At 39.9% G+C, this 26,844-nt stretch overlaps 1 protein-coding gene across 1 annotated transcript in view; it reads right to left on the bottom strand.

Moving 5' to 3' along the window:
* The window catches only part of Rxfp1 (relaxin family peptide receptor 1), a 103,208-nt gene that overhangs the window by 21,117 nt on the left and 55,247 nt on the right, over positions 1 to 26,844 (bottom strand). Inside the window, exons 3-9 of the mRNA XM_010627943.2 lie at positions 22,431 to 22,532; positions 18,923 to 19,028; positions 13,381 to 13,452; positions 10,509 to 10,580; positions 8,205 to 8,276; positions 8,041 to 8,112; positions 7,383 to 7,457 (exon numbers count right to left, since the gene is read on the bottom strand). Coding sequence (XP_010626245.1) covers positions 7,383 to 7,457; positions 8,041 to 8,112; positions 8,205 to 8,276; positions 10,509 to 10,580; positions 13,381 to 13,452; positions 18,923 to 19,028; positions 22,431 to 22,532 — 571 coding nt within the window. The remainder of the gene's footprint in view (positions 1 to 7,382; positions 7,458 to 8,040; positions 8,113 to 8,204; positions 8,277 to 10,508; positions 10,581 to 13,380; positions 13,453 to 18,922; positions 19,029 to 22,430; positions 22,533 to 26,844) is intronic.

Consider the following 26,844-nt stretch of genomic DNA (forward strand, 5'->3'; position numbering starts at 1 on the left):
TTTTTTTTTTTTTTTTTTTTTTTTTTTTAGAGTCACTGTTCTCTTGTCCTATCTTTGTGGTCTTTGTTAAAGCTCTTGCTATCAACATCATCATCATCATCATCATCGTTTTTCTGGATGAGGAAGAAAGGATTAGTTGCCTTCTCTTTAAGGAAAATTTCCAGAAATTCCACTAATCACTTCTACCTCCTTCATGTGTAAGCTTGTGGCTCTTTGGAGACTTAGGAAAGTCTGAGAATGTAGTAATTTAGCTAGGCATGTTAGTGTTCTAAATTGAAAAGTTTTATATTTGATAAGAGGCATCTATTTATGTGACTTAACTTATTATGTTGTTTACTTCTCTGTGTCTGCTTGGGTGTATCTGACCTTCCATAGACTAAGAGGTGGTTGGTGGATTATTATCTCTTATTGCTTATGCTTATGTATGCCTACTTTTCCTTTCTTTTTTTTTTTTTGCTACACGTATTCCTTTGGTGCCTATGTATCCGTAACATAGTATCACTTATTGGAAATTGCAGCGGAAGCACGAGAACATTGCTGTAGTTTGGATATTACATGTCAGAGCCTATGTCCAAGGGCTTGGTCCCATGAGTGGTGCTGTGGGAAGGGATGGATCTTCAGGAGGTGTGGCACAGTGGAGGCCCTCAGTGGGGTGACTGGGGCTGTGACCTGAGGGTGCGTGGGACTCCGGTCCTTCCTCATCCTCTCCCTCGCTCCCTGGCTGGTTACATTGGTGGTTTTGCTTGTCAGGCCATCCTTGCCTCACCACTGAGATGGGGCCAACTGGTCCCAGCCTGAAACCTCTAAATCGGTGAGCTCAAGAATCCTTTTCTCTCTATGAGATAATTCCATCAGGTATTTTGTTCCTGTGACAGAAAGCTGACTACCATGAGTGTCTTTATTTTTGTTTAAAGCTAGGTGGGCAGGATATCACCTATGTAGATCTATATGATGCCTGCTTTTTTGTCTGCATTCACAAAGTGTATTTAAAAAATTATATATATTTAAGCTGTACAACAGGATGTTTTACTATATTATACACATTGCAGATTGGATAAATCAAACTAACATCTCCATGACCTCACTTATTTATGTTTTGTGGTAAGAACATATAAAATCTATTCTTTCAGCAACTTTCGAGTACACAGAGAATGGTAATCGACTATAGGCATTGTGGTGTACAAGAGATCTCCTGAACGCATTCTTCCTGTCTAACCCAGCTTTTGTATCTTTTTCTAGCATCTCTCCATCTCACAACCAACCCTGCACCGCAGCTCGTGACAGCCACCTGTCCACTTCTTGCTTTTATGAGTGTGACCACTGTGGATTCCGTGTGTAAGGGAGATCAGTTTGTACGGTTATTGCTGTACCCAGTTAATTTCACACAGTATAGTGTCCTCCCCTTTGTTCACGTTATTGTTGGTGGCAAGAGTTCCTTTCGTATGGGACCGCGCTGTGTGGATAGGCCATATTTTCTTTATCTGCCCATCGGGTGATGGACACTTAGGCTCCATTTCTTGGCTACTGTGAATAGTGCTGCAATGAACACAAGAGTGCAGCTATCTCTGTGACATCCAGCTTTTATTTCTCTTAGATATATATCCAGAGTTCCTGGAACGTAGGGCAGTTTACTTTTAATTTTTTGAGATAACCTCCATACTCCACAAAGGCAAGCTAATTTACATCACCACCAACTTCCATATACTAACAGCGTCTAAGGGCAGTTGTGTTTTCTCCACATGCTTGTCAGTACTTCTTATCTTTTTTTTTTTTTTTTTTTTTTTTTTTTATGAAAGCCATTGTGAGAGTTGAGATGTAACTTATTATTGTGATCTTAATTTGTGTTTTGGTGATGATTAGTCATGTGAAAGGTTTTTTTTTCTTTCTTCATAAGCCTGCTAGCCATTTGTATGTCTCCTTTTGAGAAATATTCATTCAAGTCTTTTGCCAGAAGTAGTAAGATTAGTCTAGTTGGCCTTAGTTCACTGTTTTAAAATCCTGTAAATACTACTGCATGGCCAGGAATGGTGGCCAAAGCCTGTGATCCCAGCACTCTGGGAATCTGAGGTGAGAGGATCACAAATCTGAGCCCCTGCTGAGCCACTTCCAGTGACTTAGAGAGACCTTGTCCCAAAATGAAACACAGGAATGAAAGGCAAAAGCAAAAAACAAACAAACAAAAAAACACCAAAAAACAACAAACAAACCAAAACCGAAGAAAACAAAAATGTAGGTATGCTGTAGATATGCCTCAGTGTGAAGGCCCTGGATTCAATTCTCTATGTTGAAAATACAAAACAAAACAAAATAATCTCCAAAGAAAAACACTATTATACTGTGGATACGTTAATTAAAAATGTTTCACAAAATTATTTTTTAATTATTTTTTTCCGACATTTAGAAAGGCTTGCACATTCTGTCAATTACCTCTGTAATAACTTTACCCAGTGTCATATAGCTTTTCTTTCTTTTGACAACGGTATTGAGATGGAGGGAGAGGGAAAGGAGGGAGGGAAGGAGGATGAAAAAAGGAACTGAGATGTGTTATGCGCATGCACGGACTCCACAGAGAAAAAGCGAATGGAAACAGGAAGGGGATCCAGAGATGGGTGGACGGTGAGGGCAGGAAGGGAAAGAGGATGAAAAAGGAAGCAAGGCGTATTGTGCATGAATGTAAACACTGTGCACTCCACACAGGGACTTCTAAAGAAAGAAAAACAATGGTGGGATTAGAGCGGGGGACAGGGCTCTGCAGTAGAGCTCTTGCTTAGCATATGTAAGCAGGGGGGCTTACTTCCCAGCACCAAGGAAAAAAGAGGAAGGAGAGAAGAAAGAAAGGAAGGAAAGAGAAGAAAGGAGAGAGAAAGTCTTGCCTTCTGATCTTCTACCTCTCATAGGATATTTGCCAATGACTTGCTTTTTATTAGAGTTAAATTTAAGGATATCACATTGTGAGGGGAGGGAGAAGAGAGGGAGAGGGCATAAAAATAATTAAGATGTATCAGGCACATGTACCACTCCCCATGATGAATGTAATCATTATGTACTGGAAACATGTATTAATGACAACCAATTAAAAATTAAAAAGAATAGATTATCTACCATCTATCATTTATGTATTGATACATGGATTTGGTTGGTTTTAAATGTCATCTTTTTTTTGATACTGGGGATCGAACTTGGGTCCTTGTGCTTACAAGGCAGGCAGCAGAACCACTGAGCTAAATCCCTGGCCCTTAAATGTCATCTTTTGATTCCTGGCTAGTTTTACAGTTCTGTGGTTTTACTTCACGTATTTTGAAGCTGTTACTTATTTGAGACTATTATGTCTTCTTGCTCTATGACTTTTTAATTTTTATATGATATTCCTCACTATCCCCAATATTCTGAACTCTACTTTTGCTAATGTTAATACAGGCTTCTAGTTTTCTTTTAAAATGAATATTGTGTTTTTATCTTTGTTCTGTTTGTCTGGTTGCCGTAAGGATTTTTCTTTATGTTCAGTTTTTAGTGTTTGACTATGGCCCACCTGTGTGTGGTGTGTGTGTGTGTGTGTGTGTGTGTGTGTATGTGTGTGTGTGTGTGTGTTTCCTACTCTGCTTGAGTTTTCTGATGTTCTTAGAGTTCTGAAATGTTGTATTGTGTGAATTTTGGAAAGTTCTTGGTGATTATTTCCTTATATATTTCCTCTGTGCTGTTCTTCCTTTTCTGTGACTCCACTTACTTTTCTGTTAGACTGTTCTATATTATCCCACAGTGTTTAGATTATCTGCCCTGTCTTAATTTTACTGTCTTTTCTCTTTGTTTCAGTTAGAAAGCTTTCTATCGTCTGATTTTCAAACTTGGTGATTCTTCCTCAGTTATATTCAGCCTGCTGCTGAGCCTGTTGAAGTAATCTTTGAATTCAGATGTATATTTTCCATCTCTTTGATGATGATTTCCATATGTTCAAGCGTATTGTCCAACTTTTCCACTGTGTTATTTTATTTGCTGATCGTGAGTATTTTAATGTTCTTATCTGGGAGTTGTAACATCTGAGTGATTATCCGATCTGGTTCTGTTGACTGCTTTACAGTTTGACAAAGGACCTTTCCTTGCTTTTTGGAGATGGGGCTTCCTCAGCATTGCTTCTCCTTTTCCCCAGCATCCCCCTTCCTAAGTGCTGTGGTTTGGATAGTGTCCCCAAAGTCCATGTGTTAAAAGCTTGGTCAACTTTCAGGGGTGAGGCCTAGAACTAGGAAGTCGGATCAGTGGGAGAGCAGACTCTTGAGGGAGCTTTTGGCACGTTGGTCCCTCCTTTTCTTGCTCTTCTTTTGCTTCCTGGCTACCATGAGGTGAGCAGCTTTTTCCCCACCACAAGACCCCCACCATGATATTTCTACTTCACCACGACCCAAAAGAAATGGAATCAACTGACGATGGATTGAAACTGCTGAAACCATAGGCCAAAGAAACCTTTCCTTCTTCTAAATGGACTCTCTCAAGTATTTTGTCACAGCGATGGGCAGCTGACTAGCACAGTGTCCTGGCCTGATGTAGGACAGCACCACTCACTGCTTTCTATCAGTGTAGGACCCTGAGCTAGAGAGGGTCGAGGGTGCTCTAGCCTCTCCCTCTCCTCTGGTGATAGTACCTCTTTGCCTGGCCCCTGGACACAGGAAGATTTCCTGTCCCTCTGCAGTGCTTTTGCTTTTGAAGAATGAGCACTCTAGGGAGGAAGATTGTATGTTTGTTTGCTGGCAAGTAAGACTCCTTGGTTTCCTCACCTTCTCTCAGTTTTTCTTGTGAGATGCTGGAGGCCAGTGAAAGCCAGTCCTACGGGAGAACTGACTTCCCTTGAAAAACGGCGTTCCCAGTTATTTGGAAGTGTTTCACTATGCCTTACTTTATCGGTTCATTAGAATTTTAGCATTGTTTTTCTTTGCTCTTACAATAACCCACTCTTTCCCACTCTTTTAAAAGTGAACTAGTCTATATGCCACTCCTTAGCATTGCATTTACTTGGTTGTCTTACAGTCATAGCTCTCTGATGAGCTCCAGAGAATTAGAACTTTGTAGATGTTAAAGCTCTTTTTTGTTGGCTGAGAAGGAGAGAGGTGGTCATGTGGTTTTGTCACCTAAGCCCAATATCGTTGCGATGGAGTTACAATATTTCCATGTACTCTTCTCTGTAATTCATATTATGTTCTTGAAATTGTGCCATGTTAATTCAAGTAGTGCTAGTTTATTCATTTTCACTGCTCTGTGTGTGTGTTACTTTATTTTCCATCTTTCTTTTCTATGTCTTTTAGTACCTTGTGCTGTCATTTATTCGTATTGAATATCATTTATCTCTATTTTCTAATTCTTTATATTGGCTTCTGCTGCCAATAGACTTGCTTAGTTTCATCTCAAAATGGAAGTTTACTTTCTTGACCTGTATTTCACCCCTGGCTGTTGTCCTATGTTCATCTGCATATTTATGACTTACACATTTTTCTTTTTGAATGTTCCAGCTTTTATTGTAGTGTTTATAATTTTTTATTGCGTTGAAAGAGCTATGTTGAAGATTTTCATCTGTTGTCTATCATGAATCTTGCAAGCCTAATCTCTTGAGCTATTATGACTTGTTATTTTATGTGTATTTTCCTTAAAGTGCTAGGTAATGATATTGCAATTAATTTTAAGAGTGATGAATACTTACAAAGCAAAATGTTATTACTAACATTAAAAGTGGAAAAATATTCATTATCAAGTATACATATTGATTTGATAGCTAAAACATACAGGTAATAACTTTATGTTTCATATTTTAAAAGTATTTAGTAATAAATCTCATTCATTTTTTATGTGATTCATGGTATATATTTTGCTCTCTTTTTAAAATTGAAGGAAAACCATGCTTGGTGGCACATGCTTATAATTCTAACACTCTGGGAGGCTGAAGCAGGAGGATTGCAAGTTTGAGTCTCACCTGGGCGATTCAGCCAGTAAGTGAGACTGTCTCAAATCAGGAAATGAAGAAAGGGCTGGGATATAGCTCAGTGGAAAGGCTCTGGCTTCAATACCCAGTACTGGGAAAAAAGTAAAGGGTTTATTACGGTACTGCATAACACCAGTAACATTTGCACTTGGACTCCATATATACAGTTTTAATTGCTAATTTACTGTATTCATGTAAATATTGATCAGTTGTGCTTCATGAGTAAGTTGGCACTACTTAGCACATAATAGCTATTAATATAGTCCTTTGAGCCAAAATTCAATTATAATGAAAATATTAAATTAATTTGCCATTTTATTTATGACTTTAGCTTGTCATTAATGTTTAATATAGTACTAAACTGTCAGATTAAGATGCTCCTGGAATTAGTAATGATTTTTGAGACATTTGTTTTTCCCTGAGGAATTCCAAATGAGTATATTGTGAGCCATTATTTTTGTTTCTTGTGGCATTTGCCACCTCCACTTTATTATCAAGCTGACAGCTGTTGCTTCCAACAGTACTACAGTTACTGTTGCTGATTCTTTTCTCCCTCTTCTTAATTCCGTACTTCTAATCTGCTGTGAAGGTGGAAACCAAGCCACAAACTTTTGAAAATTTCTGATAAAAAAGGGGCAGAGCAAGTTTTCATGAGATACTCATCTGTGGTTTATTGATTAAACTTTTAAATAGTTATTGTTATTATTTGTTTCTTTGCCTTTTTATCTTTACTTTTCTACCTTCTATTTTATATCTCTTTCCCTTTATCCTAAAGGTAAAATTTACTAGATAATTGATTTCTGAACAGAAGAATGCTACTTTTTTTGACAAGAAAGCTCTTTGTAAAGAATTGCAGGAAATATATTCTGGTTACTCTTTCAAGAAAGTACATCACATTCTCATTATTCAGAATCTAGGAATGAAACTAAAATGGCTGAGTTTGTACCAACTTAACGGGAAGGGGCAAGGGATCAATGTGTAGATCTGGTGACATCTCTTTCTTCCTCCTGGTTCCAATGTGTTTTTTTAGATATTTTATTGTGGTGGAGTTTGGAGAATTTAGGTAATGATAGTGCTTTATATAAAAATATTGTAAAGTAAGTCGAAAAAGTGATACGAATCCAGACACATGGCCCACACCTGTAATCCCAGCCCTCTGGGAGACTGAGGAAGGAGGATTGCAAGTTTCAGTACGGCCTGGGTAACTTAGCAAACTAGTGAGACCCTTTCTCAAAACAAAACAAACAGAAAGGGCTGGGGATGCAGTTTAGTGTGAAAGCCCTCGGTTCAAACCGAATTGCCCAGTAAAATGTGATAAAATAACAATCTATTATATAAAAAGCCCTGACATATGAAAGGAATTAGGCAAGACCAGAACATTTAACTGACTTCTTAAATATACACAAACACAGTAACTTACAGCCAGTGCAGTCTTGGCATGTGCCGGCAGAGAGGCTCATCCGGCAGACGGGTGAGGATGTTGTTCATCAGAACCCTGAGAAGAGAAGAAACCGCAGTGGTCACGCTCTTCTGGGGTTCTTTGCCCATCTTATGAAAAACACACTCTTATCAGTCTTCCTATGACACCAAGCCAACTACCAAGTGAGTGGTCTTCTCTCTGTAAGTGTTCCTCTGCCTGTCCTAGTGTATCTAGGCGCTTGGTAGCACACTGTCTACAAGCAGACACTGTCGTATGGCGGGAAGTGCTGTTGACAACCGAGACCATCCGCGGTGGGCTGGGGAAAGCCCGGGATTCGAAATGACTGTGTTCTTCGCCAGTCGTGGTATATTTCCTTTACCAGCAACATAAGGCCATCATGTGTGCTTTGGGGCATTTCAATAAAACAGTAAGTGAGAGATTCACTTTGGATGGGCTGACTTTCTAGAAGGCAGAGAAACTTATGAAATTGTTAGAATTGTAAGTAGCCTTGGAGAAAATGATGAAGAGATGGTTTTTGGTTCAAAAACCCTGTTTGGAGTTTTAATAGTCCCAAATTTAATGTGCTGATGCTTAAAGCATTCATTTTTATTCATGCCTCTTCTTTCAATTGAAACATTTGCTTTAATTTAGTACTTACAAGAGAATGAGAGAATTTAGGCCATAAAATGTGAGTGGGGAAATTCGACTGAGGTGATTATCTTCAATTATCCTGCCAGCCAGGAGAAAAAAAAAATGGTTTCACTTATATATTTTTAGAATGTAAAGACTCATACTGCAAAATGCCACATAAATTAAACATACAGCCATTCGAGTCTGTGGAGATCTTCAAAAACACCTGGTTCCAGAAAGGCTATTCTGTTATGACTGAGATACCTGCAAAAGGAGAAATAGCTACTGTACATTTGTACTTTTTTGATGTTCACAATAAAGTAAAAATAATCATTCATCTTTCATTTTCTTATTTATCATCCTTACCATGCCACTTTCTCTGCCTTTGAGGCTTTAAGAGGAGTTCCTGTATCACCACTGGCTTTTAGTTTCCCCATAATTAGTGAATTAATCAACCTATGTTTTCATCGATTTGCTGCTTATCAAGTTGTTCTGAGTCACTACTCTCCAGTGGTGTTGGTTTGGATAAATGTGCCCTAAGTGGCCCGTGTTCAAGTGTTTGTCTTCAGGGTGACACTGCTGAGAGGTGCCGTGGGCCTCAAAGTGGGGCCCCAAGGGAGGGAAGTCCTTAGTCACCGGGAACGGTGCGGGAAAGAGACTGTGGGTCCCTGGCTTCTTCCTCTCTCTGCTTTGCTTCCTGATCTTGAGGTGAGCGGCTTTGCTCTACCGCGCACTCCCTGCCGTTATGCGCTTGGCAACAGGGCCCAATGACCATGGACTGGACATGCTCAAGCTGTGGTCCCAAATAACCCTCTTCTCTTTATAAGTTAGTTTTCTCAGGTAAGTTGTCATTGTAGTGACCGAAAGCTGACTAACACAATGGCATCTTGTTCTTTGCGGGGCTCTGAAGCTGGAGGGGAGACAGGATGGGATGTGAGGCACACAGGAACCAGAGGGGAACCTGCAGTGTCTGTGCTCAGACAGTGCAGAGCACGAAACCGTGCTTTTCCAGGAGCAGGGGCCACACGCATTTCCCTGAAGTCGGCAAACATGAGAAGAGAGAATTTAGTTCTGTCTTGGAGAGAACATGGCATTCACACAAAAAAGAAAGTGCAGGAGTTATTCTAGGCAGAGTAAATGGCTGATGACACTATCAACTGGAAATCTGATGGAGTGAGTTGTTTTGGGGGGTGGGCAGTCAGTGGGGTAAGAATAACAAAGGGACAGAAGTGGCAAGGCAGGAAGTTACTTTTTTATGCCATTTTTGGTTACATGTCCTTTCCCTTATTTCTCCTATGAGACAGTTTGGTAGAACTCAGTGAAATGGAATTCTGAGAAAGTCTTTTGTTTTAAAAATCTTACTCTTCAGCATAGTGCGGTACCACTTGCTGTCCGTTAGGATAATTATTGTAAGACAAAGTCACCCCCAAACCGGAAAATAACAAGCAAAAATGTGGAGAGACTGCCCTCTTGTTACTAGCTGATGGGAAAGTAAAATAGTGCAGCCGCTGTGGGGTGTGTGGGGTGGTGAACACATCAGTGGAAAATCATTCCGCCGTACAGAGGGGAGGACCGGCAGTGCTACGTGGGGACAGATGCCGCAGACACAAGTGAACAAGTGCTTTATGATTCTATTTACAAGAACCACTCAGAGTGGTCAGCTGATGGGGACAGAAAGTAGGATGGTGCGCCCGGAGGCAAGAGGGAGTTGAACCAGTCAACAGGTGAGGGGTTTCTGCCTAGGAAACAGACAGTCCTGGAGTGAGGAGGGATGGTGAGGGTTGCACAACAGTGTCAGTCCACTTAACTCCACGGGACCACACATTTCCACGATGCGAAACTATGTTCTGCGTGTGTTACCACAAGAAAAAGCTTTTCTCCTTCACAGTGTTTTATAGATTTATAAAAGCACACTGAGGGGAAAGGAACACTTGGGCTGGTGGTGCAGCTCGGGGGCAGAGCATGTGCTTAGCATGTGTGAGACCCCAGGCTCGACCCCAGCACCAAAACCCAGAAATGAACACACAGAAACAAAACAAAAACCCCGATGACTGGGAAAGGCTTTGGCTTTTTTCTGCTTTATAAATCTATCAGCACACTCCCTCACTTTGACTGAGTTCACTCACCCATCACTCCTATCGCCACGGCTGGCACACACAGTTCTCACTGTGCCCCAGAGTTGGCTACAGATGTTCTCCTTTGTCCCCTACTGTCCCCCCAGGGAGGTGCTATTATAACTTGGATCCTACGGTAGGGGGAACTCATGCCTAGAAAAGAAGATGCACTTCACAGGACCGTTCCCCTGCCAGGCGATGCGATCTGGACTCACGCTGAAGCCGGTCTGACTCGAGCCCCAGGTCTCAGCCTGGCGTCACCCTGTCCCCTCACCCTGTGCGGCCTTCCTCACCCAGTGGAGAGCAGGTGGGCTGGCCTGCACCCGAGGGGACCGGCTGACCACATCAAGGCACAGGCACAGTCACCAGCGCTGCTACTTACAGTTTATTAAGGTTGTACAGTCCTCTGAAGGCGTAGGTGGACACAGATACGATCTCGTTGTTTTGCAAGTACCTGTGAACATGATTATCAGAAAGGAAAACAATGAAGCAGGGTTTCAGTTTTGCCAGCTGGAGGATTTACGTGAGCAGAGGGCACGATGGTAGTTCAACAGTGTGGACGTTCCTGGTTCCTCTCATTGGAAAGTCCAACATGGCGAAGTAGGGAAATTCTGGTAGGCGTGTTTTGCCAAAATTGAAAAATGAGAAACGCAATGAAATAATCTAGTGAAGCCACACATCATGCCACTCACTTTGCTGTTAAATTCATGCACGCTTACTTAGACTGGTTTTTATTTACAAATTCTAGTTATCTAGGGCACAGGCAATAGTAAAAATTTACCTTTTGGATTTCCCAGGAATAAGACTAATGCATAGGAAAGCACTCACTAACCAGACAAGCCTAGAGACCACATTTTTCTAACCTTCCCAAGTTATTGTTATGCAAATTTGTAAGTACTTAACATAATGCTGGTAAAATTATAAGTACATGACTTTTTATTTATTTATTTTTTTGGCACGTGGGATTGAACTCAGGACCTTGTGCTTGTGAGGCTGGCTCCGTGCCACTGAGCTAAATCCCCAGCTCAGTACCTAGCATTCTAATGTCACCAACCATATTCCATGTTCACTACAAACCTTCCAAGCAAATAAATTTAAAGTTTAGTAATCTGGCCCCTCAAGTCTTCTTCCACTAAGTGTTTGAGGCCATTCATAAGGAATGTTCCTTATGGCAAAAGAGAAAAATATAAATTCAAAATATAAAGACTGGAAAACATAAATTACAGTTCAATGTATAGGCAAGACTGAATGCAGGCTTACAGAGGTTACTGAAGAGAATTTTGATCTCGGTTAACTGGAGATCAAAAGAAAAAGGTGGCAGTGTATAACCCATTCAATCACATGTAAAGCTTTACATCTATGTGTATAGGCCCTAGTAAGGGTGTCAAGCCTGCCTTCTTGCTTAGAATTCAGATCGTCTTTGTTCTTTAGCGTGTCCTGAATTTATACATAACTTGTTATAAATCCTAGAGGCAGTAAGAGAGAAATCAGTATGAGTGAGCTTTCAGTTAATTAAAATTTTTGACTAAAAGAGATTCCTTATTGCTTAGTATGCAAGAGCTAGCTCTGATTTTAAAATGTTAACATAAAAATTATTATGCACCTGACAGTTTCACTTGACATGCAAAGATCCAGTCATATAGTAAGTAACACATCCTTCTCATATGCAGAAAAACGATTTATCTGCTTCTAAGTTTTATAAGGATTGACTAAGCAATGAACTACATCGCCTAGATGTAGGTTAGATTCCAATTAGATTCCTTTTTGTTATTAGGCTATTTTGATCATTTTATTTCTTTGAACAAATTGGCTGTTCAATAATGTATTTGATGTTTGGTGTGCAAAACATGCTAAACCACTTGAATTTTGATATTTACATTCTAACTTCTTTTAAACTTGTGGCCTTAAGGTGGTGCTACAGATTAGAAAAATTCTTTAGAGTCCAAAAATCAGAAAACAATATAAGGAAGTACTCTCTTGAAGTTTTGCAGCAGGCACAATTTTGCAAAAATCTTCTCAATCAATCAATACATGTTCAAAATAAGTTCTGAAGAACCATCTTTGTTAGACTTTTAATTTCCAAATCTGAAATATATTTTTCTGCGGATTATTTGGGGTTTTAAAATATTTCATTCTTTGTTTCCATATGGTATCTTAAAAATATGCACATATATATATCAGTTTCTCTAGTGTTAACCCAAACTAAAACCAATACAAATAAAAGTGAAACAAGGAATTCTGAGATATTTTCTAGATAGTGTGATTTAGGCATAGAGCATCTGAAGCCAATAATTCAAGTATAGAACAAGATGATTTAGTCACAAGCTGACCTAATTCACAGATAAGTATCACCTGGGCCTCTGTGGCTTTCAGGCATACCTTCATGACCCTGAACATGTCAGATACCTCCTGAGGCCAAGATAAAATTCATCCTACTGGGCAGGTGGGAGAGTGGAACCAAGCCCTCCACGCTCAGAGGTTATAAACCACAGCAATCTGCTGTCTCAGGCAGAGACTAAATTTCCAAACATGTGGAAGAGGAGTCTTCATTTTCTAACCTTCATGGTGAGTCTAGGAAAAGATAATCTAAGATGGGCACTGAGGGTAACCATGCCAGAATGATGGAGAGTGAAGAGCTCCTAAGGACAGATTGCTATTTTGGAGAGTGTGGTAGAACAGTGTCCCCGACCGTTTTGGCACCAGGAATGGGTTTCATGGAAGACATTTTTTTCCGTGGATTGGTGGAAGTGATAGTCTGGGGATAATTCACAGGAGTAAGCAACCGAGATCACTAGCATTTGCAGTTCACAGCAGGGTTTGAGCTCCAATCAGAATCTAATCTGACTGGCTCATCTGACAGGAGGTAGAGCTCAGCTAAAGATTCCATTGATTGGAAGAGACTGAATAGTGATGAAGCTGGACTCCTCACCCACCACCAACTGCGCTGTGTGGAGCAGTTCCTCATAGGCCACTGACCCCTGGTGGGTGGGAGCCCTGTGGTAGAGGATTCACAGCAACAAGCTACAGCTTCTTTGGGGATTGGTCCCTGAGATTTTTCTAGAATGCCTTCTAGAACATCTCAGAAAAAAAAAGGTACCTAGGAGTTAGCTGTTGCCTGTTTTATCTAACAGATAATCACTTGAAAAGGTTTGGTTTTAAGCAGTGATACTGTAGGTCTCTAAAAATGTGGAAAGAAACAGATACACCCAAGAAATGCTAGAAAATTAATTGTCAGAAATTAAAGTTTTTCTTACAACTTCTGAAGATCATGGTACTTCTTGAAGGCATTGGGAGGGAGTTTTCTTAAGAAGTTCCACTGAAGCGACCTATAATCGAGGTAAAGTTTGGTTCTTAAAGGTTTTTTCCACTTTCTTCATATTACAACATGGATAATTATAAACTGTAGTTACTTTAGCACCAGCTTTCAGCAAACAACTTCTTTATGATGCTACTTATATTCACAGAACTGTTTGAATTAGATCTGCTGATTTTGTATTATAGAATATACTCATGTTTTTAAAAATTGAGGTTTCGACATTGTAATTCTGACAAAAGAATTAAAAACAAAAAATGGAGAAACTTGATTTTCAATTATTTTGTTCTGATTTTATTTAATAAACTTTAGAAGGCATCTGATTTTTGAATAAACAATGAGTGTTTTTCATTTAAAATGCAGTCATAGATTTAGTTTTTAAATATTTCATTGCCTACATTCTATCATTCTGAAATTAATTATGAAAAAAACTCAATTATATTAATAGTTGAACTGTCTTTACTGAATGAGTGATCTCATTCCAATTTCTATTAAGTTATATGGAAAGATTTTCCTGTATATCATTAATTTAATAAACTACACTTTGAGATAGACAAGGTCCTCTTAGGGTGGTTGGGAAGGCCATAGGCCTTTAATTTTTTCCTAAGAAAAGCATTGTAATATATCAGATAAATTAAGGAAATAAAAATCCAAGAGCAATGTAGCTCATGTCCCTTGCACAAACCACCCATAACTTTTTCAAGTAAATTACTTTAACTGTGTAAAGATTTAAATGAGCTCTCTAATAATATGATGGCATTATTAATAGTCATTATATTCTATGGTGGAGTAGATACATACTGACAAATATGCAAAAGACAACATTGTCTGGAGGTTAAAGACACTGCCATACAATAACAACGTTTAAATTTTGGACTAGCATTACTTAAAATTGGTAAGGAATCTTTCTTAAAGATACTGTTATGACCTCATATCTAGATGTTCCCCCCAATATCTCATGTGGTCATAGGTGGGGATCTTCAGAGGTGGCTGGATCTAGAGTGTGATGCTGGAATTGATTCTTGGTGCAGTGCTAGGATTAAGGGTGCCCCACCCTGGGTATGAGTGCCGCCCACCCTAAGGATGGGTAGCCTGGATAGAATATAAGGACAGGAAGAGGACAGCTTGCTGTTGTCATCGCTTATTGCTTGCTGCGTTTTCTGTCTTCTGCCTGCCATGAACTATTTCTCCTCTGCATTGTCACACTGCCTTGCAGCCAGCCGATTATGAAATCTTTATAAACTGTGAGCTAAATAAACCTTCCCCCCTTTAACTTTGGGTGTCAGGCATTTTGGCTCAGCAACAGGAAAAGTAAGTAAGATAGGTAACTCCTCTAGGTCTCCAGACAATATTTGTGGACATATTTTGAGAAACATTGTTCTAGAATCTAGGAGAACATCCAGTCTCGCTAGTGGGTGAGGACTGATTCCTAGAAAGTAGTAAAACCTCTACTTTTTAATGTATAAAGTAAAATATACATAAAGAGATGTATGGTAAGCATAAGTATCAAAATTTCACAGGAGAGCAAATGTAGAAAAAATACCTTAAAAAGGCCCCAGGGTGGAGGGACAATAAAGAAAAAAAAATTAAAAACTGTATAAACTACACACATCAGGTACTTGATGGTTTTTAAGCAAATGCCAAAGGTTGATTATCTGTTGAAGTCACTCTCAGCTGAGAATCTTTTTTACTAATGATTCTCACTTGGTTTCTATCCTAGGTTCCACTTTATATTCTGGGTTTCTATTTTCTAAGAATAAATTGTTAAGCATTAGAATTTGATTTAAGACTCTAGATATAATTTTTGTATTATTAAAATGTGTTCATTCATTCATTCATTTTCTCAGCAAACATGTCTGACACCTGCTGTTTGCACTTCGGGAAACAGACAATACGTGTGCTCGTAAGAGCCTTGCTGTCTATCTAGATGACGAATGGCATGAGTCTATGGATAGGGACTTTTCTTCAGTGTGAAAGCTTAGGATTTACCATCTATTCTTGTTGACATTATTGATCTTAGCTCCTGTTGTGGCATATCATCTTTACACTAATTGGAGGAGAAGAGAGGGAAGGGAAGGGAAGAACATCTAAAAAACAATCTGTGTACATGTAACCACTCCCCAAGATGACAGTAAGCGGCATGAACTGAAAGTGTACTGAAAAAATTTAAAATTAAAAATAAAGTTCAATAAGTTTGATTTCTATTTATTAAAATTTATCTCAAAAATATTTATCTAGAGATTATTACACTGTTAGAAATTTTGGAAAGTATATAGAAAAGCCATGGGGATTACGTTGTTTTCCCTTTTGATGTATGGATAGAGTCCCAACGACTAGGCAAGAAAGCATGTTTAATATACTTAAAAGAGGGAAAGGAGGGTCTATAGAAGGATGCAAGAGGCAGATGCTAATTGCACCTCTGTGTGGGAGTTACCATAGTGGGACGGGAGATTCACTTAAGGGCTCCTACATAACGTATCTTAGAAGGCTGGATCCTCATTGATACAGAATGCATTGAGTTTATAGGTTCTTTCTGTGTGACCCAGATATTTTCATAAATAGTGGTAGTATTTACATTTTCAGAATATCCCATTGAAATGGAGAGAGGTGATTGTTATTTTCATCGATTAGGACAAACCAAAATACTTGTAAAATACAGCAGATTCTTACATTTTAAATTTTGATACTCCGAAGTTTGACTCTTCACATAATCTTGTATTTATACTATGATAGAGAAACTACCCAGTTTGATAAACCCAGAGATAGCCCTGATTTTAATATAGAAATCTTTTACTATTGCATCTCACAGTTTTAATGATAAAATTCTTGGATCTAAAGTAGAACAAAGTTCATTTTTAGTGAGTTAGAATAATGCATAAATATTCCTATCTCTGTGTTTGCCTGTTTTATTCTTTTGCATTTATGTGAGTGTTTTAAATAACTTTAATAACCATCCCTTGGATTATTGGCTTCTGTGATACTTTACTTATATATGATTTTAGTCCATTTTTGACATTTCACCATAATAGTTCCAACTCAAAATTGACAAAACTCAGTAAGGAAATGTGGTATTTAATTTTTAATGTATTTGCTGTAAAGCCTGGAGTCCTTCTTCCCTATGAGCTGAACAAACAGACAGGGATAAGGCATGAAGCAGCTCTGCAGCTGAAAGTATAAATGCACAGATGAATTATCAAAGTAGTGCAACTCAAAGTGTAGAAGAATTCTACTTTTTTTTTGCAGTATTAGTGGATAAACCCAGGACCTTGCCCATAGCAAGTGCCCTACCACTGAGCTACACTCCCAGCTCAGCCTATGAATGCCATCTTTTAACAGAGAATAAATCAAATGCTGTAGACATAGCTTTTTAGCCTTATGCCTACATCTCCAAATGCCCACTGGAAATTTCCAAAGAGTTACTCTGCAATTTCATATTAAAAAAGAAATCCAACATCAGAGTCCTAATTGTCCCCACTTGCTGCCACCAGGTCTCCTCATTCTCAGATCAATTTGTTACTCAGTGAGGAAACCTTGGAGTTACCTTTGACCCCTACTTCTCTTTGCTTTGTTGTAGACAGTCATTTGTGAGGATCTGGTCCCAGATTTTGTTGTTTGTTTGCTGCGCTGCACATTGAATTTGGGGCCTCACATGTGCTAGGCAAGCATGCTGCCACTGCCTTCTAAATTTTTTATTTTAAGACCTTATCTTGCTCATTTTTCCACAGTGGGCTCAAGCATGCCATCTTCATGCTTCAGTGGTTTGGATTACAGGCATGCATCACCTTATCTGGCCGTTTTTTAAATACCAGGGCTGAAAATTGGAGGGCCAAAGGCTCGCATGCATCTATGTGAGTATGTATACATGTATGTCTACATGAATGTATGCATTATTTAAGTAAATATAGGGCCAAATAATTTTTAATTAAATGGGAAAGCAGCTAAATCACTCACCACTTGGGTAGGTATGATCTTTCACTGTTCTATTCCTTTTATTCCCCTCTACCCCTCCAGCTTTCTCCCTCTGTGTTTCCCTTTTAACAGAGGTTAGTGGAACTGAGAATGGACGTAAGTCTTATTTGTGAGAAAATGAACAATGAAAATGGCAGGATCAGGGAATGTTTTTGACTTGGATTTTCTAGTAATTTAAGCAATGTGGGTGATAATTTTTTCTCTGAAAATATGATGAAATTAGTACAAATTCTTATATTTGGTGTTTCCAATTAATTTTTTGCAGAGGGCAGGGGCTCATTATGTAGTTCAGGCTGGCCTTGAACTCACTACTGTATGCAGCCCAGGTTGACCTTGAATTTGGAGTGATCCTCCTGCCTCAGCCTTCCAGCTGCTGGGATTACAGGTGTGCACCAACCACCGTGCTCAGTTCCAGTTAAAATTTAAACCACAGAAACTTTCCACAGGACCTTAGTTTCTTTGAGAAATCATTATGTCTTTCTAGTCGGACTAATGACGATAAAAAAGAGGTATAAGAATGAAGGAGAGGACCAAGTGCTGGGGAGCTTTTCCTTTCTTTAGCTCAGGCGGGATGCTTTGTGCTCTAAATTCCTGATGTCCTAGTTTGGGTTCCAAGGAAACTCCCCAGATTCTGTGACTCGATGATCACACTCTCTGTAGGAACTCTGCACTTTAGATTTGCCATCCCTTGCATGTTGAGCCCTTAAATTGTGTATGTTGTTTAGTTTGAGACAGGCAAGACTTGCTGACATTTGTAAACTCAAGAATTGTTTGTTTGTCTCCATATACCAAAAGGTCAGAGCCACAAGACACTAAAACATCTGGATTAAGAAAAAAACCAACTCAGAAAAATACTAGGTTAAAATAGCTGCCTTTGTTGATCTTGTTTTAAAAAAAAGTTTTGGTGAAGTGTGTGTCTTTGTGCTATTAAAATTGGTTAAATCCGAATTTGTACATTTGAAAACTTAGAACCATAATTACTAGAAATCAAGAAACCATTCATTATGAGAACAGTTTCTTTTCATAAATAAGTTTGAATTGCTTAGGAAAAAAAACATCAAACTCTTTGAATCAAAATGTGATTCAAAAGTTAATTTAAATGCAATGTTCTGGGAATATTTCATTCCGGTTATTTTTCTTGTTTTCCTTTATTCGTACATCATAATATTCAAACTTAGGTCCAATAAATTCTAAAAGAGTTCTTTCAATAAGTGTGAAAGAAAAATTCTCTGTTACTGTTTAATTAGAGGCCTTTTATCTTTGATTCACATAATATCTGGTATTATGAAATACTTCATAGGGTTCTTATGAGGGGTTGAATAATTTAATCCATGGAATAATTTAAGGTTGGGGTTTAGCATTTAATAAATGCAAATGACTATGAGCAATCACTATAACTGATGCAGGAAAAACAACGTCTTTGACAAAAACGGATTCTTGAAACTGACATGGTCTTGGTACAGTGTCACCAATACTGTCCCGGGGATAGGGACAAGCCCTCCTTTTGTACTTACATTGCAGTCACATTTGAAGAAACTGACGGGACAGCTCGTAAACTGGCTTCATCACAGTCGAGCGCTAGACCTCGGCATGAACAGTGCCCCGGCACAGAGCTGACCACTGGACAGAGACACGGGCAGAGGGGCGACAGCGAGGGGCCAGGAGGACAGGGTCATGAAAAGCAAGGCACAAAGAGCTATGAGAAAGTTACTTAGTACACGTCCTGTCTCACCCGAGCCATCTGAGCAATGCCTTAGGTTCCAAAGCCTGATTTTAGGTTTAAAATGAAGCTAGAGGATTAACATTTGGATGCACACACATTTACCAGGCCACCACTTTGTTTTTAAAAAGCAGCAGGCTGTTCTTTTCCTTGTGCTTGGAAATGAATGAAACCATCTGCTCTTATGTCACCAAAGGGTGATGGGATCGGTGTGATAGGGTCAATGTCCATGAGAAAGCTTCTATTTAAGAATAAAGTGTTTATTAACACTTAATATTAATATCAAAACATTTACAAGAGGACTAAACAGTGAATGATGGTATTGGTAGATTTAGGTTTCCTAGAAAATTCAAGTATTCTTCAAAAGATTGTTTTTAAAAAATGCTTTTCTTTGGATCCTGTGGAAATGCAGGATATCTAGAGACAGCGGTGAGCAATTCCTCCCCTTTAAGTTTGATTCTGGAGCCCTCAGCTGTACAGCAGGGGTTCCAGATTCAAATGTCTACTGGGGTCAGGCAAAGAAAGCGTGATCTGTGCAAAGAGAGCGATTTCTAAGTTAGCAACATGTGCAGCCACATCTACTAAGTTTCTCACAGAAAACAGAAAGAAATACAATGTTTTATATATAATTATTTCAAAAGGTTCATGGCTAACTTAAAACATCCCGGAACCCACGGATCTTTCCTTGTGAATTCTCTGCCTGCTGGCTTCCTGTTTCTAATCTTCCCAGAGAAGCTTCCTGGGTGGGGCATGGGTCCCATTCAGAAGGACAGAGGCCCATGAGTGTGAATGGCCACCAGATCAGAGCAGGGAACCCGCCCCTTCGCTCAGGTGCAGAGCTGACTGTTCTTCCCTTCCGCCATGTAAGCGCAGAGACCCCTCTACGCGGGTACGAGAGATCAGGGTGGGGAGTCAGCTTTGCTCATTCCTCAGCAGTCTTATTTAGCTGTAAGTATGCATTTTGGCTCTGATCACTGAAAATGAGTTCTGTCTCTTTGAGCTAAAGTCCTAGGTCATGTGTGAGCGCTGTCTGGGGATGGGATGGGATAAGGGGAGGACTGGAACGGAAAGCAGAAAAATCAGCATGGACTCCAGCATTTAGTCTACATATATCTCCATGATGAATGTGAGTTAAGATCTATACGTGTGGCTGGCAGGGTGGTCTGTAATAGGGAAATGTGGAAAACCACATGTAAATGTTACAAAACACAGTGCCTTCTGGGTACCTGTGTGTGCAGTGGCAGTGAGAATCAAGATCGGGGCCTCTTGCATGCCCAGCAAGTGCTACACCCTAAGCTCTGCCCCAGCCCTGTGTGCTGTATATTTTTAAAGAGCTTGTAATCATATGGACGCCTGATTGTGCTAAAATGCTAGAGGAAAATGCTATTGGAAAATGATTCACTCAGAAAATTCCAGATATTCTTTTAAAAAGATGAGTGATGCACCAGTGAGTCAGTGCCAGTAGCCTCTGCACGATGAAATTATGTGGCAGCAAACTTTTCTTCAAACTCTGTGTAATTTCAGCTTTGATGGTGCACAGGTTAATCATAGAGATGACATTTTCCCTGACACTGATCTTGAGTGGGAGGTGACATTGAAATGGGAATTCCTCACATTCTTTCATTTAGACAAGAATTTAGGCAAGCCATCCTCTGTTTAATTTCTAATGAATCCTTATAGTAACTTGATTGAACAGAGTGGCACAACAGGAACCAATTTAAGTTTCACACCCTGGTTTCATCTGCACTTGTCATCTAATTTTTGTACTGCTTTCAAGAGTGACAAAGATATTTGATTGTTTTTTTCAGAACTGGGGATCAAACTTGCGACCTTGTGCTTGCGAGGCAGGCGATGGCACCACTGACCTATATCCCCAGCCCTGATATTTGATTATTAATAGCAATTTCTCATCATGTCTAAAGAATTCTAATTAAAAACTATGCATTTGTGCAAGAGTATGTATTAAGGATAAAGTTTTTTTCTGTAGTTTTGATTCATTCTTCTTATGCAGTTATACTTGTGACAAATTTCCACAGTGCAAGATCTGGGATAAGGAAAAAAATTATTTTTCTTGCTGACTTGATCTGAAGTATCCCCGTTTGTTGGTTTTTGCCTCACAAACTGGACTATGAGAGTTATGTAAACTAGTATTTTGACCTAATAGCTACAAAATTCAGAACTAAGCTTTGGGTGTGGTTGCTGACCTGTTCATGGTGAGGATTTTCTTATGTAGTATTTCTTTGCCATTCTATTTTCAGTGTCACTTGACTGTTGTCTTTTATCTCATGGTAATGGTTTAAGTCTATTAGGAGCTGTTGAAAATTTTGGGGTGAGGGGGAATAGAGTGAGCTTATAAAAAGATTCAGTTAAAATTTAAGAAATGAAATCAATATACAATAAAAATAACACTTGCTAATAATATAGTTTAATCATTATTATCTTTGACATTATATTAGCAATTAAATTATGCTTGGTTAGCTTTTCTCTTTCTAAAAGCTTTTAGCTTTTTAGCAATCAAATTATTTGGCTTTCTTCCTCTGGAATACACATGGGATACTTTGTTTAGTAAGTTTCTATTAATCTCACTTGAGTAATGAAGACAAAACCAATTCAAAATTTGGAAAGCTGGATTTTACAATTTGTGGCTGGTCCTGGAGGAAAAAATCTATAGTAAAAGATATCTCCCCTCTCCCAACCCCTGCTTTTTAAACAAGGTTTTGAAAACCTAGGATTGCAATTATAGGTCCAAGGTACAGAATTATATCTGCATAATTTATTTATTTAAAGATATTATTTTCATAAATCTTTTTGTTTTAAAGTATCATAAAAGTAATCCTCAAGTTTATGCCCTTCTAAGCCCCCTCCATTTGTAAGTTTCCTATATATATGAGTAAAAATCGTAAGTTATAATTGATAAGATTTTGTAGTTCTAAAATATATTTAGACCTCAGAACATTTTTTTGCTTGAAAATATAAAAATCTAAACAGCACCACTGCTTTTCTGTCTTCTCAGTTTCTTTTACCTCAAAGTTTATAGCGACTGTGCAAAGGGAACTTAAATAAAATAGCATCCCCAAAATTAACATAAATTTGTTCATAATACCTGACATGATTGTTTTTATTCTTAGGATCCTTGAATCATTTGAAAATAAAGCCCCCAAATTTAAGGATGTATCTCTAATAAAACTTGCAACTGTGAAAGTACAATTAACCCTTAAAAAACTCTATTGGGTCCAACTTTTAAAAACATGGCTCTGTCACGAACTCATGGGATAGGAGACTCACTGGCAGTGCTTACTTACGGCATTCGGATCGTTCTGTGTCAAAGGGATATGGGGAGGAGGCCATTTGGTAATAAGTGGCAAAGTATTTGTCAAGTTGCAGAGACCATCCATGGTTGTCCCCTAAAGAAATAAAATCAGAGAGGAGGAAAGTTTAAAAACAGAAATATTTTGGGCTCTCCAAGCCAAGCTTTGTGAGAAGCACATCATCTGGGGATGTGGTGCACGTGCAGCTCTCTGGACACCTGGGCACTGTCATGGAGCCTGGAGGGGCCCCAGGGCATGTGTGCGGAAGCTTGATTCCCACATGCAGTGAGGGGGGTGGGACCATTAGGAGGTGGGACTGTTAGGAGGTCTTCCCCCTTGAGGCGGATTGTGGGTCGGCCTCTTTCTGTCCCATCCCTCTCCTCTGGGCCATGAGAGGACTGTGTTTGCTCTACTCTGTCCTCTTACTGTGCTGTGCTGCCTCACCACAGGCCAGAGTCATGGACAGAAACCTTCCAAACTGTGAGCTGAACTAAACCTTTTCTCTGTGCCAGCTAATTAATTGAAGTGTTCTAGCGAGAGCAAACTGATCAGCACAGCCTAGGACAAAGGAAGTCGAGAGGCAATGAATGTGGACATTGAGTCATGAAGGGGACAGGTCATGCGAGACATGGCTGTGGGCGCGGCCAATTGCCCGAGGTGGGGCTGTAGTGGGCTACAGATGGACTACAGATGGACTACGGATGGACTACGGATGGACTACAGAGGGACTACAGATGGACTACAGGTGGACTACAGAGGGACACAGCCTCTGAGTGTCTTCAGGTCATGTTCCCGGACACAGAGATGGAAATGCTTGGAACAACTTTTCACGACTCCTCTGTTGTCATACGTGGGACGCACTCACTTGTATTTTGAAAGGCCAAAGAGAAGTTGAAGGCTTCTATGCGTTTTAATTTTCTTGAGGTAGGAAGCAGAGCAAGGACAAGCAAATAACGGAATACCACAGGGCAAGAATTGGAAAACCAGACAGTAAGGAGGACTCTCCAAATACTGGGCAGCCAACAGATAAAGGCTGTCCTGCCCTCCCAAGATCCGCGAGCATCTGCAAAGCCGAGAGGACAAGACCCAACCTCATTTGCAATGCATTTTTGACCCCCCCCCCCGTGGGGTTCAGATGCCAGGATACTTCTTCTAGAAACCCTGAATGATCAGAAACCCTCCTGTGGGTGGGCTGAGTCAGGTACCCATGGCTGTAGACTGCTGCAAATTCCCAGCTGTGGATGACCCCACAATCTCAGAGCCTTAGGAGGCCCAGTGGTGCTGCTACTCTCCCAGTGGCGGAGCTCCTCTCCACAGCTGCTCCCACCCTGCGGAGTGGACTTTCTCTCTTAATAAAGCTTGCTCTTGTCCATTCTTCTGGATGCCTTGCTCACTTCTCTGCTCCAGATTCCAAAGAGCTGGACCCCCTGAGACCCCCTATCCAGTCACGCTCCTGTTTTAGCAGAGAGGTTGCATGTAATATTTAACATGCATGGAATTGATATTTAGTTACATACATGCTGTGTTTTACCAGTACAATAACTTTATTTGGCCAGTATTATCATCTGATTTGCAGATGGAAAAACCAACTGTGAGAATGATTTTGCTTAGAAACAGAGTTATTAAAGATAGCTAAGGAACACAAGCACAAGGTCCCCAGTTTGATCCCTGGTGCACACACACACACACACACACACACACACACAAAAAAAAAACCACACACACACACACAAAATTAAAGCATGAAAATAATAATAAAATCATTTTTATTGTTTTCCAGGCTAAAGAAATTAATCAGTGCATAGTCCACATATACAAGTCCAAATTTGTGTTACATCAGCTTTGAATACTGAGCTATTAGCATTTTTTGCCTATTTCTCTGTTCATTTTATTTTTGTTTCTGAGACCTGTTAGTGCTCCGATGATGCCTTGAGTGCGCTGCTTTTGCTGAGTGCTCTGAACTAGAGAGATGGAGGCCATCGGATGCAGCCGCAGAAGCACAGTTCCTTGCTGACCTTCTCCTGTCTTCCTGGGCCCCGTGCTTCTTTCTCTCTCCCAAACCAGAGTTTCTACTCCTTAAGATGGTCACAGGATTTGGAACCCCACTCCTCAAAGAAAGCCATAAAACCTAGAACTATTACTCTCATTTCCCCCTGCTTTTCTCTGTAGAAGCTGGCTATGAAGAAATCCTCTCACTTACCTTGTCTGGTAGCAGATTATAACAATCTCACTGGAGGAGTCTTGCTCCATCTTGGAGGAGGGAATGCTACGCAGAGCATCTGAACAGGACAGCCTTGCCAGGCTCCTTCTGTCTATCCACCAGCATTAGAATGTAACACTCTGTCTTGTCCAGTCCCACTTTCACACAGGTTGTCCATTCTTCTCTGAGTCTAAGTTTTGAAACAGTTTTACCTGGGTCTTTGGACCTTTATTTCTGAAGGTTCCTCTGTCACCTACAGCTTTGATGAAGTGAACTCTTCTTACGCTGTTCTCTTGTTAACTTGTCTTTCACTAGAGGACTGCTGGCTGTGATCTTTCCCACGACTGAGAGGAACCACCCTTTTCCATGCCACTAAATTGCATGAATTATATAAGAAGTCCCTTAAACAGTAATCAGAATGAATTCCAATTATTAACTGGAATTTAATTTCATCAAAGCTTTCATTCATAAAAGCAATGAACTTGTTGCAAATCATTATGATATTACTGAAAAAAACAACAAAATAACTTTCAGAGCAGTGTTATGAATGGTCATACATGTTACAAGTGAAACATGTAAGAAGATGAGATATTTGGCTCTGGTTATGTCAAAGGCACTGACTTTCTCATAACCAAGGTTTTTGCATGTTTGCAGAAGCCTCCTGAGAAGTAGGCTGGCAAGGTGGGAAGGATTTGGCCTTTAGGCTGCCGGGGCCTGTGTGCCTCTGGAAGGAACATGTTGCTTTCAAATTTAGAATCCTGACTTTTCCACCCCTACTCTGGAAACCACAGGGGAAAGTAAGCGAAGTGACCGCATTCTAGAACCCAGGGCTACTCTAACTGCTGCAGTTTTACCATTCACAGATGGCCCTCTGGCTTGAGACCACAGGCTCAGTGCCCTCTCCTGACCCCGATCCCTTATTGTTGCTCCCTTGCACATCTGCTGTTTTAAGGAGGACGGTGTGTGTGATGTTGGATGTAACACTTTCGTCCAACGTGTTTTGGGTTTTTTACTTTCCCTCTCGTGGTGCTGGAGATTAGAACCCAGGGCCTCACTCGTGCTAAGCAGGTGCTCTACCACTGGACTACATCTTTAGCTTCTCTACTTATTTATTTCCCTTCCCTTTCTTTTTCTTAATATTGCCAGAAGAAACAGAGAAACAGAGGGAGGAGAAAGAGGAATGCTGTCAAGATGGAAGTGGGGAATTTTTGACCAGCAAAAAGGAATAAATAGCGCATGGCTGCTCATGCTCCCCCAGGTCAGAGCATGCATTTTGTAGAGACTTTTAAAAAACAACAGCATCTTCAAACAATCAAGCTTTTTAGTAATTTTTACTTTTCTTGTGCCTCTCCAAGGCATTTTCTTCTCCTTACCCTTTACTTCCTCCCTCCAGAAGGCAGGGATATAGAACATGGATATTATTGCCAAAATCGTAAAATTGGAAAGGTAGCACTTTCCAGAAAACAGCTTTTGGTATCTGCTTCTATGTTTTAAGTGCTATAGCCTTCAGATTTTAAAATGTACGGGGCAGTGAGCAGAATGGTTTTTTATACATTGGAAAGTGTCGTGCTAAAATAAGATTCTGATTTTTCTTGAGGTAACCCGGGGTAGTATCAAGAACAATTTACATTAAAAAAAGAGCTTTTAGCTAAAAAGATGTAGTGCTTCCCTAAATAAAAATTAAAAACCCGGATCAAGAAAAATGTGGTCTTGTATGCTGCATGAATTTAATAAATATTTACTGATTGATTAAATGAATGACCAGAACTCGCTCTTTTTTTGCAGTAATGGGGAATGAACCAGGTCCTCCTCACTGAGCTACATGCATGCTCTTTTTGTGTGTTATTTGAGACCCACTAAATCATTACATTGCCCAGGCTGGGCTCTAACTCATGATCCTTTGGCCTCAGCTTCCCAAGTGCTGGGAAGTGCTGGCCCACATCACCCCCGTGCCCAGCAAGGGCTACTTCTTTACACATTCCACAGACGAAATTCACTCTCCTCCATGCTAAAATGAAATTTGGGGACTGGGTTACTCATCAAAGGACTCTTTTTTTTTTTTTTTTTATTGAGTTTATTGGTACATTTAGGGATACAGTACAGTTACATTCATTGTTGGGATCATGTACCTTTACATGGCAAGTCTTGATTCTCATTTTTTCCCCTTACCTCTGCCCTCCCTTCACCCCCTCCTCCCCCCCCCATCTA

Source organism: Fukomys damarensis, unplaced genomic scaffold (genome assembly GCF_012274545.1).
Source record: "Fukomys damarensis isolate Sample0158 unplaced genomic scaffold, DMR_v1.0_HiC HiC_scaffold_38, whole genome shotgun sequence".
NCBI lineage: Eukaryota > Metazoa > Chordata > Mammalia > Rodentia > Bathyergidae > Fukomys > Fukomys damarensis.